Source organism: Alligator sinensis, unplaced genomic scaffold (genome assembly GCF_000455745.1).
Source record: "Alligator sinensis unplaced genomic scaffold, ASM45574v1 scaffold345_1, whole genome shotgun sequence".
NCBI classification, from domain to species: Eukaryota; Metazoa; Chordata; order Crocodylia; family Alligatoridae; genus Alligator; species Alligator sinensis.
The window spans coordinates 247,428-260,921 of NW_005843099.1; the positions used below are offsets into that span (position 1 = coordinate 247,428).

At 48.2% G+C, this 13,494-nt stretch overlaps 1 protein-coding gene across 1 annotated transcript in view; it reads right to left on the bottom strand.

Annotated features, from left to right (window-relative positions):
- The window catches only part of LOC102377302 (GAS2-like protein 2), a 12,935-nt gene extending 1,091 nt beyond the window's left edge, over positions 1 to 11,844 (bottom strand). The window contains 7 exon segments of the mRNA XM_025193788.1: positions 2 to 1,030; positions 3,207 to 3,507; positions 5,353 to 5,449; positions 7,159 to 7,266; positions 8,086 to 8,324; positions 10,781 to 11,155; positions 11,241 to 11,844. Coding sequence (XP_025049573.1) covers positions 2 to 1,030; positions 3,207 to 3,507; positions 5,353 to 5,449; positions 7,159 to 7,266; positions 8,086 to 8,324; positions 10,781 to 11,138 — 2,132 coding nt within the window. The 5' untranslated portion in view covers positions 11,139 to 11,155; positions 11,241 to 11,844.
- Positions 11,845 to 13,494: the final 1,650 nt, after the last annotated feature.

The window sequence follows — 13,494 nt, forward strand, 5'->3', positions numbered from 1 at the left end:
CTCATCCTCTAAGCTCCTGTAGAGTGCCTGCTCCTGGGCCAAATCGATGGGCAGAGGTGTATACACATGCTCCCTCTCCCCTGGGTGGCCCACTGAAACGCCCTCACTTCCACTACTGTTTTTAGCGTTTCCTGCCACTTCCTCTTGCGTTGATTTGGCACATGGAGGCTTGTCTTTCCCCTCTGTGTCTGATTGACTGGCTCTGTCCCCTGGGCTAGTGGAAAGGCTAGTAGCTGACATCTCTGGTTTAACTACCCTACAGCACTGCCTGTGGCCCTGGCAGCTATCCTCAGCTTTGAACACTGCCCTGCACTTGTAGGGAGCAGGAGCTTTTGCTGTGACACTGGCTGGGGCTTTGCACTCATTGCTGAGATGGGGCTCCCCCTGGTAACTTTTATTAGGTGTAGGGGTCCTATTGAAGGGAGAGCCAGCTTTCACTGGGATCTTTGTCCCACCCTCCATTTTTTGCACATAGCCCACGTGTTTAATGGGAGAAGATGACCTCACAGCCCCAGGGTCCCTTTGACCATGTGTAGCACTTCCTTCCAGCTGTCCTTTATGACTCTGTGTAGCTTTCTTGGTATCATGTTGCGGGAAGGGATGAAGGGCCTTGACTGGGCTGGAAGAACAGACTGTGCCAGGAAAGTTCTTGACACCTTGTTCCTGAGACTTGTGACCCTGTGGAATATTTTTCCCTCCATGCAGGGCACTTTTTGAAGACTGAACTGAGCTGTCCTTGAGTACTGTCTTCGGGGTCTTGGATTCTGTATATCGGGCTGGTGCCAGGCTCTCTGGTTCTTTTTGATGCACCCCAGGAGTTCTTCCAGACAGTCTTCCTCTCTGTGGCTCTGCAATAGTTTCTGAGACACCAGAACTGTCCTGCTCGTGTCCGGTTGGCTGGGATGTCTGGGAGGGCATGGAAACATGAAGTGCATCCCTGCCACACTGAGTAGAAGAGCTCTGTCGGGAAGGAGGCCTTTCCACAGCAAGCAGCTGCTTCCGGGAAGGTGTAGCAGACCGCTCCCTTGTCCTGCAACATGAGAACAAGCATCACTCCAGTGTGACAACTGCCTCTAGCCCCTGGTGAATTCATTCATTGCTGTGGGTGTCAAGCCAGTACTGAGCTAACGGGCAGCATGAGGCTGTAAAAGCTCCTTATTATTGTCTTTCAGACATATGCTACGGTAAAATCCCTGTTATCCAGGATTTTACTAACCAGCACACTCTAGTAACTGGAATTTCCGGCTGGCCGGACATAGGGGGTGTGGGTGGGGGGAAGCATGCACATGGTCACCGCTGCCACCACCCACCATGCTGCGCTATCGCCACTCCACATGCAGCTGCCCCCCGCATCTGGGCAGAAACCCTATGACCTCAGGCATTTTTACATTACTGGCACCCCCCCATTCCCCACTCACACTGGATATCAGAGATTTTCCTGTATAACCATTTCCCCTGTGTTTAATATGTGCAGAGGCACTGGCACTGTCATTCTGGTACCAAGGCTTGTTGCCCTGGGGCCTTTGTACATGCCACAATATTGGCCTTTAAAGTGACTTAAATGCCCTTTTGCACTCCTTTAATGGTGTTGCTGTTTACACTCTTGGCTGCCTATTGCACTTTAATGGCGTTGCTGTTTACACTCTCAGCAGCGTATTACACTTTAAATTACTTTGGTACCTCTGAGGTGTGTTAGTTTGCTACCCTAACAAAGTGCAACAGCCGTGGAGGGAAGCACTGGGCTCCGCGCAACTCGGGGACCACTCAGCCTGCCAGCAGCTCGCTCCTCCCCCTGCTGCCAAAGAGGCAAGTAAGGATCGGGCCCCCACCCTTGTGTACACACCCTGGGGCTTTAGTTCGGTTTAAACTGAAGTGGTGCTGTTAAAAACCCACTGTTTCAATTTAGGGAGAATTAAACCAAATTAAACCCCCATAGCGTGTACAAGCACTCCTTGACAGTGCACGTCTCCTCTGCGAGAGACTGACAAGAAAACCAGAGGCTACTTGTATATGCCATAGGGGTTTAATTCAGTTTATTTTTCCCTCAATTGAAACGGTGGGTTTTTAAAAACACTGCTTCAATTTAAGAAGAATTAAACTGAACTAAACCCCTGTGGCGTGTACATAAGAGTAGGGTCCTGATCTTTACCTGCCTCTTTGGTGGCGGGGGGAGCAAGCTTCCGGTGGGCCGAGTGGTCCCTGAGCTGTGCAGGGAGGCCCCAGGCGGCAGGCAGGTAGGCTCCGAGGAGAAGAAAAAAAAAAAAATCAGGTTGCTGCTTTTTTTGTTGTTGTTGTTCAGTGGAGCCTGCCTGCATGGGCTGCCGTCGGGTCCCGCAGCCCCTGAGCTGTGCAAGCCCCAAGCATGTTGGCTTCCAGCACCCCATGCACTGTTGCACTTTGTTAGGGAGCAAACTAAAACACCTTGGAGGCGTTTTATCTTGCTATGTACCAAGGACATTTAAAGCGGAATACGCCACTGAACGTGCAAACATCAGTGCCATTAAAGCAGTGAAAAAGGGCATTGAAGCCACTTTAAAGGCCAATTTTGTGGCATGTACAAAGGCCCAGGGACCCCAGATGCCAGCAACCGTACTAAAAACAACACCAGGTGCCATGGGTCACATTTTGGTGCTCCTGAGAATGCTGCCAGAGGTAGTGTTAGCATATGCCCCAGCCCAGCAATGACAAAGGCACCTGTATCCTGACCTCTCATCCATCCCCTGTTAAACCCAGGACATCACACAGACATATCAGGCTACCTCCATCTACAAACACCCAACCCTCTGCTGTTTCAGAATTAGGATTCATTGTACAGGACTGTCCATTCACCTCAGTCCTCATATACAGTATCTCCAGTATTCAACTCTTGGGGTCTCACTGAAGCAAAACCCTAGAGCAAGTGAGTGACTCCCTCCAGCTGATCCCAAAATGACACTGATAGGCACTAAATAAACATGAAGTCAGCCTGAATCAGGCCTGCTGAGGTGGAAACCAAAGGAAAAAGTGAGACATTGTGAGACATGGGAGGTACCACAGTATGTTCGGATTAGAGAGGCCTGGCTAGCACTAACAGGCAGTGTTCTCCACCTTTCTCCAATGTTAGCTGCTTTTTGGTGTCAGCAACTACTATCAGCTGCTCAGCACAGCATCCTTAGGAGCTGGGGTGAAATGAAGCCCAAGATCTTTCACTAACGTCTCTTCATTACCTGGCAGAGGGGGCTCTCCTGGCTTCTGATTGCTCCCAAGGGGTCCCGAGTCCCGAAGTCTTCTTGCTGGCACTATCTGGCGATGAGGATGAACAAAGCTTCTTGCTGGTGCCAAGGCTGCGTGATGTGTAAGTCCTCCACTCCACTGGGGGTAACGGGCTTTGGGATCTGCTGACAATCAGGGTTGGCTGAGGCTTGTCTGAGTTATCAGTCTTGGATGCCAGACAGACCTTGATCTCATGTTGCACTTGCATTGCCTGTAGCCTCTGAGGATTTGCCATCTTTAAAGCCTGCTTGTGAGCTGTGAAGAGATGCAGAGTCTCAGCACAAAGACAAGCACCTTTCTCCACATTGCTGTGGAGTAATCTTTTGGAATCATGACACCTGGTGTAACAGGCAGCATCTGCCACGGCCCATTCAGCTCTGAACCCTCTAATGCCATGTAGACTGGGTTGGACTTGAGTTTATACCAGTCTTGCCTAAGCATCATGTTGCAAACCTCTTGTGAACAAGCATGATGAATTAGAAAACACAGCAAGACTTTCTGTGCAAGCTTTCATTCCCCAAAAAGCATTTCTGAGTTGTAATAACAGAAAACCTGACTTTCTCCCATGATTTCTATTATCCAAATCCTCAAAGGCAGCAGTTACTCTGCATCCCAGAACTGACTCCCTGAGGCATTCAAAACTGCAAAGTATGCATAGGTGGATCTAGGATTTTGAAATGGGGAGTGCAATTGGTGAGGTGTATCATCCCATATAACAAAGCACATACTTTTCTCTAGGTAGAAAATAAACTAGAAGCTTTAATAATATGCTAGGGGCCTAGGGCTATATTATACAGTTTAACATTGAAGCAAAAACATTTATAACTTTATTGGAATGATTTTAAAACAGTCTGGATGGCTGTGAAATAGGAGTTACCAGGAGCAGCTAACAAAGAGCTTGATTAGTGGACTATCAAGACCATTAAAAAGGAGGGAGGGTCATTAACGCCTCTGCAATGAAGAGTTCAGAAGGAATTAGGAATTAATGAGCCATGAATTTACTTGATGTTTTTGCTGCTGCCTAAGCAGAAATGCTGCTGCCATTGGCGACACGTAGGGGATGCACGGAGGTCCATATGTGCCCCCTGAGATTGGCGGCGCACCACCTGAGATGGCTGCCACCGCCGGTGGCTCCTGTGGGTGGGCAGTGCTTGCCATCCCCCTCTCCTGCTGCCGACATCGCTTTGGCCACCTGCGGCCAGTCCCTGCTTGGCCCACCCTTGCCACCGACATCACCACGGCCGCCTGCAGGCGGTCCCCATTTGCTGCCGCCACCACCTGCGGGTAGTTGCTGTGCCCCCCCCAGCCTTGGGTGGCACAAGGCATGAATGCCTGCTGCCATTACCAAGCTGTTGGTTTTAAACTTTGGGTGGAGCAGGAATCAAAGCGGGGAGGGGCAAGTGCACCCCCACCCTCCACCCCAATCCACCCTGAAAGAATGTAAACCATAAAACAAACGCTGCACCTGGGTAGGACTCAGTGGGATTGCACGTCAGTCTCTTCTGAAACGCTAGTCCGACCTCTAGTGGCCACCAATAGCTTTAGGCGAGACAGTATACCACAACCCTAGCTTTCTTAGTCTTCTCTGTGTTGTAACAAGACATCTGACTCCTGCTACCAGAGGACAGTGATCATCAAAGAGGACAGTCTGGTTGTCCTCTGCCCTCTATTGATACAAAACTGGACACCTTTATGTCTTCTATTTTTCTCTTAAAGAGAAAAATAGAAGACATAAAGGCATTGGGTTTTGTATCAATAGAGGACAGAGGATAGAGTAGCAGAAAACGGGAATGTCCTCTATGATGGCCACCTACCAGAACCCAGAAAACAACAGGACCTACCAAAAATGTGTTGTGGCACCATTTCAGCAGCAGCATTGTTTTCCACTCTGTACAGTAGGGATTGGTGAACCTAGAGGTATGCTTTGATATGCTTCTCCTGACTCTTTACTGTGTTTTTTTTTCCTCTATTTGACTCTGACTCATGTAATCCTCTGTTAGTGAAGTCCCACAATCCAACCTAATCCCAAGAGAAAGTGGCCCCCATCCTCCATGCACACCTGAGGTTGGAAAAATGGAGTTGGCATGTGGGGAGACTTACACAAAGAGGTGCATCGACAAGGATCATGCTTATCCAAGTAATGTTCCAGTGTGTCCCAGCCCCCTCCAACCCGCACCATCACATGATTCCGTAGGATCTGAAACAAATAAAGGACCCATGAGTGGTGAATCTCCATGATCTGTACAAGACATGAGCAAAACATGTCACCATTCTACTGTTTACTTCCTCAGTGAGGTACGTGTGGTATTGCCCATGCACACATAAAAGCCCTGGACTGTGCATATGTACATATATACATGAGTTCATGCATACATGTGGCACATTTTCATGGTATAAGTAGACTCTAGTCTTCATTCCTAACAGCAAGGCAAGAAGGCAGGCCATCTGACACCAAAGCACAACTCTACCAGTAGGGATAGAGGAGAATCTCTCTCATTGGTGGTAGCTGGGTCAGTTGCCAGATCTCTTATCCCAAGCAGAGGGTGTGCAGGATTCTCAGCACCTAGCAGCTCCCAGCATGCACCCATGCACTGAGCTTGTCTGAGCACCTGGCCCCAGTTGTCCAAGTGCAAGTCCAAGCTTTTCTGCAAATTCTAGTATCAGGGACTGAACTTGATAGATGCAAAGTATCCTCAGTTCCTGATCATTTCATTGCCCAGAACATCCCAGGTTCTGTATTTTGCTTTGTAACATACAATACATACAGGCAAACACATGCACACTTTTGGTTTGCATGCCCCCCTATGCATGCACACACAGCCATACCTGTGGTTGCACATGTACATGCACAAACAGCTGCTCTTACATTACATGTGGATAATGAGTAAAAATCTCACTTAGTCCAAAGGGTATTTGCATACATTCTGATGAACAGGAAGCAGTGGAGGACCATCAGCCTTGAGGCCATCACCAATGTTATCTGATTCCTGCTTTGGAAAATACACAGGGACTCAAACATGGCACAAGGACAGAGCCTGCTCCTGCCACATCTTATTCCAGGAGAATCTCTGGAGACCAGAGATTACCTCTGTCGTTGCAAGATGCATGTGTAGGTCAGGAGGATGCACAGTCACCTGGGTGGCATCTCTGACAGCATGAGAGGGGTTTGGGGGATAACATCAGTGAGTCCCACAACAAAGGGCAAAAAATCTGAGGACCTTTGATCACAGTTTGCACATTGCTGCACATTCACATAAACAGTGCTACCCACCAGCTATCAAGAAAAAAACCCTTCCCCCCAGTGGAAACTTTAGAGTACTCCTATATCAGAAATTAAATTAAACAAAAGGGAGGGAAGGGCCAGCTTGCTAGCAGCCTTTCCTGTCCTGCAGTGTGTGCAGTGGTGTGGAAAGGTACCAGATGGATAGCCCTGGAGCCTGGGGTCCTGTACTCATCTGTGTGGCACAGGCAAAATCAGCTTCCCTCATTCCCCATCTATATGCTTTGGCTCTGCTCTTGAAAGGGACAGAGGGAAATCCATTACCTGCAGGCCAGTCAGTCCAATAAGGGGGTCAATTGCAGTGATGGGCTTATCCTAGCAGGAGATGGAGTGACTCACTGTATACAGGGCACATGAGACCTATAGTATAGACCTAGAGCTTTATATCACCGCTGAACTGCCCAATCCTACTCAGGGTGACAACATGCCCTCTGTATTGACACATCCCATCTTTTGGGATGGGGCCAAACACAATCAGACGAGTAGAATCTACATTTGAGAACTCCTATCAGAAAGACCCAACATTTCAGCAACAGAAGCTAGCAGCAGGGTTCCCCTCCTGCCTGAAAGCAGTTTAGAGTTCCCAGTGTCACACAAACTAATATCATCTCAAAAGCTGGACTTACTCTGACAAAAATGAGGGTGTTTGAATCTCCCACTCGATACTTCCCTTCTGACACCTTGATCATAGAGAATTGGACTGGGCAGGTACATCGGCTCACAAGGTGCTGGACCTGGGGAATGGAAAGCAAACTATTCTTGGTCAATAGCATTGTCTTCTCCATAGGCAGCCTGGGATAGCACTATAGCCTTGGAGAAGGTATATGGATAAGCTCCCTGGGCCCACTTGCTATAATCAGTGAGAGAGACAGAGTGCCTCTGCTTATCCAACATCTCATCAGAACCACTTGATCGTGTAAATGGAGTGGGAGTCCTGCAGGAACAGCTTGCTGCTGCTGCTGCTGCCTTGGGATTAGGTCCAAAGAACAAGCTTATGGAAAGTGGTAGGAAAAGGATTTCCTCACTTCTGGGTCTGGTTATCTCTAGGAACAAGAAGAGCAGAAGCCTCTTCATAAATAAAATGCAACAGGAAGAGGGAGAAAATTTAATGAATATTTTTCATCCTCTAAAACAGATTCAATTCAGGATTGGGTTGAAGATCTAGGAAGGCATGAGTTTGAGCCACGCTGATCAGACCCTCTGTGGTCTATGAGGGCACAGCTGAAGGACTAAAGAATTTGTTCCTCTTGTGCTGTTCCTTTTAGAGTCATGGTCCCTGCCATCTTCTAACAGTGCTGTAAAGTACTAGGGTACCCAGGCTTTTGCATATGGGAGCCTATAAGTGCTCTTAGGTTTGAAGTGCTCATTTGCAATGAAATAAGAATCTCTCACATGTACACATTTTGCTTTGAACCACACTGTCTATACAGATAACCACCATTGAAACTGTTCCCACAGTCAGGTCCTCCTGAAGTTCACCCCTGGATTAAAGAGTGAGTATAAGGAAGATTGACCCCCAGTGCCAGTGGGTTACACCATTCCAGCTCTCTTACCATCTGGTCCAGGTTCTTGAAGTCACAGGGTTTCCTCTGGGGTTTGGGAAGTGGAGTGTCCTCTGGAGGCAGGTCCATCTCCTCACGGATCTCCTCCTCAATCTCTTCCTCCATCTGGATCAAGGTGGGAGCGCTCATTCCAAAGCGAGAAGCCCGACGGGCCACCTCTAGCAGGCACAGCACAAAATTCTTCTCATTCTTCCTCAGCACCAGGTCCTCAGTCTCAAACATCAGGACCTCTTAGGCATAGGGGTAAAGGGGTAGAAATGACAAAGTAAGTAAAATGGGCAAAGCAAGAGAGGAAGAAGAGGAGATAATACACAAGGGGAAAGATGGAGATGGCAGCACAATTGATAGAGCAGTAATGCTTTAGATACCCTTGGAAAGAGCCTGGTGTTTTTTTTGGTGTCAGAGCTAGTAATGCAGCATGTAGGCACTGTAACCATCATGTCTGTCTGCAACATGGTCCCAGAGAACATCCAGTCATGGAAAGATGCATGAGTAGGTTAGAAGGATTCCCTGCTCCTGATATGCTAAGCAAATGGACATTCAGATCTATCTTATAATGTGGGCCTGAGGATGTTTAGGGTGGCTAACAACTCGAAAAACTTAACTTAAAAAAGAAGATGACTTGATTGGGATAGACAAATGCCTTCTTGGTGAAAATGTCAGGCACTAAAGGGATTGTTAATCTCACAGGGAAGGGCATACAAGAACCAATGGTTGGAAGGTAAAGTCCAACATGTTCAATTTAGAAATGAAGCAATCATTTTTAACACTGAGGGTGACTGCCTACTAGAACAAACTCCCCAGGGAAGTGGCGGATGTTTCATTGCTCAATGTCAAATCAAGAATGGGTGCCTTTCTGGGAGATGCTTAGTCAAACACAAGTCACTGGGCTCAGTCCAGGGGTAGCTGGGTGTCATTTCATGCAGGAAGATCAGATTACATGATTTAATGGGCCTTAAACTCCATGGGTACGTCTATATTGCAAGCAAAGGTGTGATATAAGATGAAAGCTTTAATCTCTCCAGCACAGGTATCCATAGTGAAGACACAAAACCACAGGCTTCAGTGCAGGATGGCAACCTGAGTATGAACCCACTGGGGACAGTGGGCATATACAAAGGTTCCTTGGTGACACCCATGCCACTACATTGTCATTGTTGCCTGAAGTAGCTGGACTGAAGCCAGCAAGGGTTTGTCTACCCTGTTTAAATCCTACTGTCAAGTCCAGTGAAAATGTACCCTATGCCATTCTAGACTGGCCTAACTCATCTTTAGATGATGAGGATGGGTTAAGCAGCCATTCAGCACCACCACTGCTTTGGCAGAATTGTTAAGCCAAATCAATAAAGCCCACTGACTAATTCTGAGGCCTGAGGAGCTGAGGGTGGTTTCTGCATATAAGAAATAAGAAGAGAATTATCCCGTCTATAACCAGGAGGACTGCTGCCAACTTTGGCCAAGGAATTAAAACCTGACTCAGCAGGAGGCACAGCAATGCAGGCACCACATGGCAGGCAAGCAGGCATGATCTAGCTGCAGCTATAGCACGCCTCCTCACACCTCCTCTCAGACCCTGTCTGCAACACACTGCACAGAAGCCCAAGAGGATGGAAATATGGACACTATGTGAGGCGATGCTGGGCTAACCACACAAGAGCTACTGAAGCACCCGGGAATATTGCAACAAGCTAAAGATTTGGGAAGGGAAATGTTAAAGGGACAGTACAAACTAATGTAATCTAATCTACCGGCTGCCTCAAACAGTAATCTAATCTTCCCTTTGCCACAGCCTTCCTCGGGGCTCTTTTCCCTGTCCCTACTGAATATATCTGCTATATTAGTTAGAGCAGGCCGGGCAATGAATTGAAGTTTCCCAGAATGCTGCCCTGCCCTCCCTAGTCAAGATCCTGGTGAGTTTTATGGTTGTGCCTCCTTGCCAGAAAGGACACTGAGTGAGGGACTATCATGGCAAGAAAAAAGTATGTGTACTAGTTTGTTATCATGGGGTTTCCAGGAAGAACTTTATTGATCATGCAAAGTAGATTTTCAATCATTTTTAAAAGAACTGTATTATGGTTATGCCCAAGGGAGATCAGGGTCTCCTTGTGCTAGGTGCTGTACGTGTGTATAGTGAAAGACTGTCTCTTTCCCAAAGATCTTGCAGCCTAGATGGACAACACAGATATAGGAGTGGGATGTAGGAAGATTTATTAATGGGTTCAGACTTCTTAATGCCCAACATATGAGGCAGAACCCCAGCTGGTGGCTTAGCCACAAAGCCCATCCCCCCTTTTCTCCCACTTCTCTCCCTTAAGATGCTTCATCTCAGAGCTGAATATTCATGATACAGTTTCTGGTTTGTGCTTCATTTAGTAAAAAGGGAGGCAGAAAACTTGTGATCCAGGCTCAGGCCCAGGCCCAGGAACACGCAGACTCAGAATCTTCTAACTTCCACTTTGTGACCTTGAGCAGGTGACTTCCCTTTAGCTTCCCCTCTATTAAACAAGCATAATAACAAGGGTCAAAAAGCTAAATTAATAGTTGCAAGATGCTTGAAAAGCCTTGGCTCGATGCTGAATAAGGACAAATTATTACCAATGTAAGAAAAGTCACTGCCAAACAAAATGGTAGGAAACCAGGTTAGAAAGGAGAGAAACTGAAGAGAGAAATCTGGATCTTCCCTTACCTTTAATATCCATCTCCTTCCTGCACCATTGGATAAAGTTGGACACATTGTCCCTGGCCTGGAACGTGCCTGGCTGGGCAGACTCATTGCAGGTAACCTCAGATCTGGGCAGCTGGAGCTTGTGAGCCAGGCCTGGGTACTCCTGGTGGAACTCCCTGGCCACCTGGGTGACATTGTTGGCATGAAAGCACAGCACAGTACCGGTCTCCAGCACCTCCAGGAAGGAGCCAACACCAATGTCCAAGCTGTAGAGTTCCTTGAGCCACTCAGCCAGGTCCTCCTTCATGGCATAGAGATACTGCTCACTGGATTTGTAAGGGCGAATGCTGCGGACTGTGGCCCCCTGGATCCCAGACATCTTGCCATGAGAGGGGGCTAGAGGGAGACACAGAGAAAGGGCACTGGAGATTTCCCTGTGCCACATTTAATAGCCAGACCTTTGATATGATTCCTGACTTACCCAAATATGGTTAACTTCCACCTTGCTGTCTCCAGAGCTGCTTTTCATAAGCCTACCCCGGCTCCCTCCATCTCCATCGCTCTCCCAACATGAAAAGGACACTCCAGAATCATGTTCAGACAGCTGCAATATTTTTCCTTGTTCCTGTTCTTACAGGATCACAGGCGACAGCAGCAGCAAAGCTTCTCTCAGTCTCTTACTCATTGCAATCAAAGCCACTAAGCAAATTCCTCTAGGCAGAGAAAGTTCCTCCATCCATCCCACATGCAGCCAGCCACTCTGCTCCTCTGAGCCCAGATCCCTGAGGGTGTCTTGTTTCCTCTGATAGATGGTGCTGTCCTTACTCCGGACACAGGGTACTTCCTGCCCCAGACCCCTGGGTCCTGCCTGCAGTGGGTCCACTTTGCTCCAGGACGCGCACTCCTTTCCTGGGAGCTGAGCTCACCCCCGCACAACACCCTGCCTCTTGCTTTAACAAGGAGCTGGGGACTTCTTTCACTCTACCAAGAGCTGCCACTGCTTCCTCACCCCCAGCCCCAGGGAGGTTTCAGCAGCCCTCTCTTTCCCCACTCCCCAGGCGTGGTTGCTGGAGCCGGCTATGATTCAAAAGGGAAATCACCCCCCCCTGGAGATCCTAGTGTTTTGTTTCCTTCCCTAAGTGCTGTTCCCTTCTCCTTGGTGACAGAGACTTGCTACAAACACTCCCCATTAACTCTTTGGACTGCTGGTCTGCCAAAACAAATGCTCTTTTTTTTTTTTTTTTTTTTTTTTAGCAGTGACCAATTCAGGCCGCAAGGTTTCAGTAGCAATCTGCATCAGTTCGGGAGCACCTGGGTCTGCAGCAGTGGTTGTGAAGCATGTCTGCTGTTCATCCCTATCCTAGAACCACAGCGTGTTTCATCCCAAAGCGCTTCACAACCACGAATGCATTGATCCCCATTTTCCTCCCCCTGCCCTGTGCTGTAATCATCATTCCCATTTTACAAACTGAAGTACGGTGGGGGAAGCAATTTAGTCAAAGTCATACTGGGCATACATGAGACATTTACTGAGGAGCTGACTGATTACCTCCACAGTAAATGTCTCAGCATCTACACATGCACCCCTATTAGGGTGAAGGAAATTAATAAACTCCACATCAGGTCATACTTGTAAATACAAGTCCTACTCAGCTGCAGAGTTTTTTCATGCGCAGCAGCACACGTGTAGACGCTGACCCAGCTGGCTAGGGCATGAGAGTTGTTCAGTGGCTCACCCCATGCTGAAGCACCCTCATGCCCCAGCCCACCCCTCCACAGCACACTGAGCCCAGTCGGAGCAGCCTTGGGCTTATAGACTGACCCCCTGGGTCCCCTGCCAGTTAAGACTGCTCCGACCCAGTTTAGTGTGCCGTGGTCCAGGGGCACATGTAAACAGTGCATCCAGGAGCTTCCTAGGAGCAAGGAACTCCAAAGCAATAAGCTCCAGAGTTTATTGTTGCACATTAAGGGCACATGTAGATGTGCCCACAGGGAATCAGTGACAGAGCTTGGAGGAGTATTCAGGGGCTTCTATAGACATGCAGCAAGGCTGCTCTGACGTGCTGCAAATCCAGCACATTGGAGCAGACTCGATTAATTGAGTCTGCTGGAGCATGGAAATGAATGTGCTTCAGCAGCCTCCAGCATGACTTGTTTGATGAGCTTTAGTTCAAAGCACCCCGCCGCCACTTTTCAGCATGGGGACGCTGATACATGTGATGCTCGGTAGCTTTTAATTAGCACCCACCTGCCTCTCAGAGCACATCTATAAATGCCCCAGGAGTCCTAGTCTGCTCTAAATATTAAGCATCCTTGATTAAATGCCATTAAATCCATAGAAACATAATTAGGTCAATCAAAACACAGAGAATAACTGAAACTAGTTTGGCCCTCTGCCTCAAATGTAAAATCCAGAGAGCTGGATCATCCACTTGTTTAAATCAATCCACCTCCACCAGGATCGGTAGAGATGTGCTGATTAACCCCAGCTCTGGTTCTGGCCCAGAAACTTTTGAACCCAGACAGCAGCACGGTAGGGTCCATCTGTGTTTAGCAGCATCAGAAGTCACATATTCCAGCACAGGCAGCAACTGGAGATTTGCTGATATCGCAGGGCACAGACATTGTGGTGTCCATTTTCTAATCCCATGGTGCCCTGCTGCACTATTGCAAGCCCTGCACTTTTGCGCTGAGGTGATGCTCCATTCTGTCATGCCCTCCTGTCATGCATGGAC